Raw genomic sequence first — 4,469 nt, 5'->3', positions numbered from 1 at the left:
AGCTGCGCCATATCCTCTATGAAATTGACGCATTCATATATATACATATGTGATAATAACTGGAAAGTTACAGTACTTTCAAAGAAGAAGATTGAAAAATCTTTAAATTGATAAGCTTTGAACAGAGACTTTCTCAGCTTTTTAATGATAGAAGTTGATGAAAAAGAAAGAGAGAAGAGGCCTTGGAAGGTTAAGTGTGATCGAGAATATAATATATACATAAAAAAATAGATGTAACACATAAATTAATGTGTGAAAAGGAACACACCAAAAACAGAATATGGACCCCTCACCAGCCCCCACAATATTCCTCCTTTTTCACATCTTTTTTCAAAGAGGTAGATACATGGTAAGTATAGAGAGAGAAAGCGAGGAAAGAGAAAGCTAATAAAAATATCACAAGGCTTCCCAAACAAGTGCCTTGCAGCACACGGATCTTTCTATTTAAGCTCCCTTTGTCCCCATTTCTCTTCTTTTCAACTGTTAACTCTTCAAAGTTATAACTTCTCTTCTCTCTCTTCTCTATCTTCTCCCCCAATTCTCTCTATTTTGGTATATTCATTAAGTCGATCTGTAATCTTAGATTTTGTCCAAAATATTAATTGGGGTCTGTTGTTTGTAATCTATATATTGTTGGGTTGTGCTTGTATTTCTGTAGATTTGTAATTGTGTGTATCTACCATGGGAGGAGCTTCAGTATTGGAGAACGAAGTCGACGACCTCGCAGATTTGCCTCCTGGTTTTAGATTTCATCCCACTGATGAGGAGATAATAACTCATTATCTCACCGAGAAGGTGATGAACAGCAGCTTCAGTGCAAGAGCCATCGGACAAGTTGATCTCAATAAGTGCGAGCCATGGGATTTACCAAGTAAGCTCTCTTATATACATATGTTTGTGTGTGTGTGTGGATTTATTAATCAATTTTATGAATTCTTGATTCTTAATTATGAAATAAATTTAAATAAATAATTGTAGAGAAAGCGAAGATGGGTGAGAAGGAATGGTACTTCTTTTGCCAGAGGGATAGGAAGTATCCGACCGGGATGAGAACAAATCGAGCTACGGAATCAGGGTATTGGAAGGCCACCGGGAAGGATAAGGAGATTTACAAGGGAAAAGGGTGTTTGGTTGGCATGAAAAAGACACTTGTTTTCTACAAAGGAAGAGCACCCAAGGGAGAGAAAACCAATTGGGTCATGCACGAATACAGACTCGAAGGAAAATTTTCATACTACAACTTCCCTAAACCCGCAAAGGTACATATCCTTTTCATCTGAAAGAGAAAATCATTTTCTTTTTGTCTCTTCATGATGATCGTCTTTTTCAAATCTGCTTTTTTATTTTTTTATTTGTTGGTTAAGCTTTCTCTTTGTTTTTTCTTCCTTTTAATAGGTACCCAATTTCTTTGAAATTAAATTATGATTTCAATTGATGTATGCATGTTACAGGATGAATGGGTTGTGAGTAGGGTTTTCCACAAAAACACTGGGATTAAAAGAAGCCCAATTACTGGACTTATGAGGGTGAGCTCTGGATCTTTTGTGGATGATCTGTTAATGGATTGTCCTTCTTCAAATTCATTGCCGCCATTAATGGAGCCATTCTACTCGAACAGCGAAAGACCGAGCTCAAGCCTTGGCTATGGCAGCACAGAAGATGCCGAATTCAAAGGGACAACAAAACCTTCACCAATGAGATCTTCAGATGGAAATTACCTCATGATCAACTCCTACTTGGACCAACAATTTCAAAGGCAACAACAAGACCACAATAACAATTTCCTCATGCCAACTGGTGTTTACAATCCAAGTAACCAAACAATGCCAAACAACATTTTCTACCCCCAAACACAGCTACAAAATCCCATGGCCTTTCCTATGCAAGCATTTGATTCCATCCCGAGTTTTCAACCCTCTTCAGGCCTCATGAAGGGTTCAAATGATGCCATTCTACGATCTCTCGGGACCGAGCAGCTGGAGAGGCAGTGCAAGGTGGAACAATTCTCCTCCAACCAGTCCATGGTCAGCCTGTCACAAGACACCGGACTCAGCAACGACATGACCGCCGAGATATCGTCGGTGGTTTCGAAGCAAGACATGGGAAGCAACACTACTAGGTCTTATGATCAGCAAGACCTTGATCAAGGTGGTCATATTTCAGACTTGGACTGTTTCTGGAGCCCCAACTACTGAAGACTTGATCAATTGTGTCTGGGTGATAATTCATAATTAAGAGTCCTAACCATTTCTTAGGATTGGCATAGATCATCAGATTTTAGGTAGTCTTCTTTGTTATATAGTAGTTTAATTAATTAGTCCAAAGGAAAATTAAAATGCCTGTTCATGCTTGTAGAAACTACTGTATAAATTTATGTATGATTTCCAGTCATTTTCGGATTTATGTTGTTATAGAAAACATCAATTACTTTATACAGCCTCTGTATATGTACATTTTTATTCATTCATTTATTTATTTTTCGATAAGTAAGAGTGAGTTGTATAAAAATCAGAAATTCTGTTCTTTCATTTAACTAGCTAGTAAAATCATTCTCCTTCATTTTGTTTCTTCGAATTTATATCCATTTAGATAATTTTTATTGACTGATCAATCTTCATGTTTCATGAATCTATCCATCGAGCTCATATTATTTACAGAAATTTATGTAAGTCACAGAAAGAAGAGAGCATGGTGTTTTCAACTAGAGTAACACCGAAGAACCTATTTTTATTTTTATTTTTTTTATGGAGGTGTTGATGTGAAATGGTGATAACTAAGAATTTTATTTGTTCTCTTCTTAAATAAAAAGTAAATATTTTATAATCTTAACTATTTTATTTATTTATTTATTTGGAATAGAGGAACATTATTAAGTGACATCACACACTACGTACAGAATGTCAAAAAAAACAAGACAAGTGGAATGGAAGTGCAATTTTTGACATTCTTGAGATGGATGACCAATTCATGATATGTGCCTAAATTCATGCATTAGATTTGGGGATTTGAGAAAATAAATAATTGTTAAACAAGACTTAATCATCGATCTTGACATGTTGTTATTAAGTGTGGTGTTCTCTAACCTCATATGAGCTGTAGGAATATTCTCACATTGTCCGGCATTAATTCCCGCGGTAGTATTTAACAATAGCTTAATTATAGCTTTGTCATCTCCTTCCCAGAATATTTTTACTGTTCTATGTTACAAATTAAATTTTCCTCCTTGTGGACGTAACAAAGACACATAACACACACACATATATACATGTGTGTGACTGTGTATATATGTATATATATAGATTATTTTGATAAATGAAGCAGTTCCTATGGTACAAAGTTATTACGTACAAAGACAAGCCCCTTTAAATCTGGTAATGTGACGCAATTATTCTTCTTCTTTTAAGGAAGTGTACCATACAAGAGAGAAAGAGAGAGAATGTATAGCACGCTATAGTTGAAGGGGTGACGATATATATATATATATATATATATATATACATATATAAATCGGTTATTGGAAGAGAAGAAAGGTTCATGTGATTTGCTTCCACCATTAGCTTACTTTCTATTTGAAGCAAAGCTTCCGTTTGTTTCAGACTTGCAGGAGAGACATCAATATATATATATATATATATATATATATATACATGTACACATATAAATAAATGGTTTGTTTATGAAGTATTTTATATGTTGAAGCAATTAAATAATAAAAACACATTCTCAATCAATCAAGAATCCTGATTTGTTGCGTGAAAACATGGTGGGCGGAACCATTCACATAAATACACTGCTATATATACTACTCAATTTATTTACCATTTCCGGTCACTTTCACGTCTAATAGCAATTGTACATTATTTACCACTTCCTCCAACTTAATTAATTGTAAATACAAAAACAATTTCAATCCAACTTCTTTACCATGCGCTAAGGCCCTTCGTAGTCTAAGTAGTAGAGTAGCTCTTCGTTATTGAGAACCCCGATTTCGAACTATATTTGAACCTTTTCACCATCTTTCTCGCTAACAACTAACCACCTAACATTCTTGTCATGTAAAAAAAATTAAAAAATTCTTAACCGCTCCCTTTCACGTCTAATTGCAATTGGACATTATTTACCACCTCCTCCAATTTAATTAAATTGTAATACGAAAACAAGTTCAATTCAACTTCTTCCTATTTATATTTTTTTATTTTACCACCTCCTCCAACTTAATTAAATTGTAAATACGAAAACAAGTTCAATTCAACTTCTTCTTATTTATTTACTAATTTTTCCTTCAATGGAGAGGGAGGAAAAAAATATTCTTCAAACTAGCATGGACTAGCTAGGCCAAAAATTTGTTTCAGGGGGCATGGTAATTATGATAATATTAAAAAAAAAAAAAAAAAATCAACTAATACTGCAGAAACTATAGAGACAATATGTTGAAAAATAGAAGTTTATATAGTGTGTAATAATTTGAA

At 34.2% G+C, this 4,469-nt stretch overlaps 1 protein-coding gene across 1 annotated transcript; it reads left to right on the top strand.

Annotated features, from left to right (window-relative positions):
• The first annotated feature begins 495 nt into the window (after positions 1–495).
• On the top strand, positions 496–2,486 carry LOC132312911 (NAC domain-containing protein 87-like). Its single transcript, XM_059811472.1, has 3 exons — positions 496–871; positions 979–1,259; positions 1,452–2,486. The coding sequence occupies exons 1-3, from the start codon at positions 682–684 to the stop codon at positions 2,193–2,195; spliced, it is 1,215 nt and encodes a 404-aa protein (XP_059667455.1). The 5' UTR covers positions 496–681; the 3' UTR covers positions 2,196–2,486.
• Positions 2,487–4,469: the final 1,983 nt, after the last annotated feature.

The sequence above is a fragment of the Cornus florida genome, unplaced genomic scaffold (assembly GCF_030987335.1).
Source record: "Cornus florida cultivar Cherokee Brave unplaced genomic scaffold, ASM3098733v1 CherokeeBrave_3.0.0_Hap2_Chr06, whole genome shotgun sequence".
In the NCBI taxonomy this organism is placed as follows: domain Eukaryota; kingdom Viridiplantae; phylum Streptophyta; class Magnoliopsida; order Cornales; family Cornaceae; genus Cornus; species Cornus florida.
Note: the sequence above shows the minus strand (reverse complement) of the source record. Positions and strands in the feature narration are given on the sequence as shown.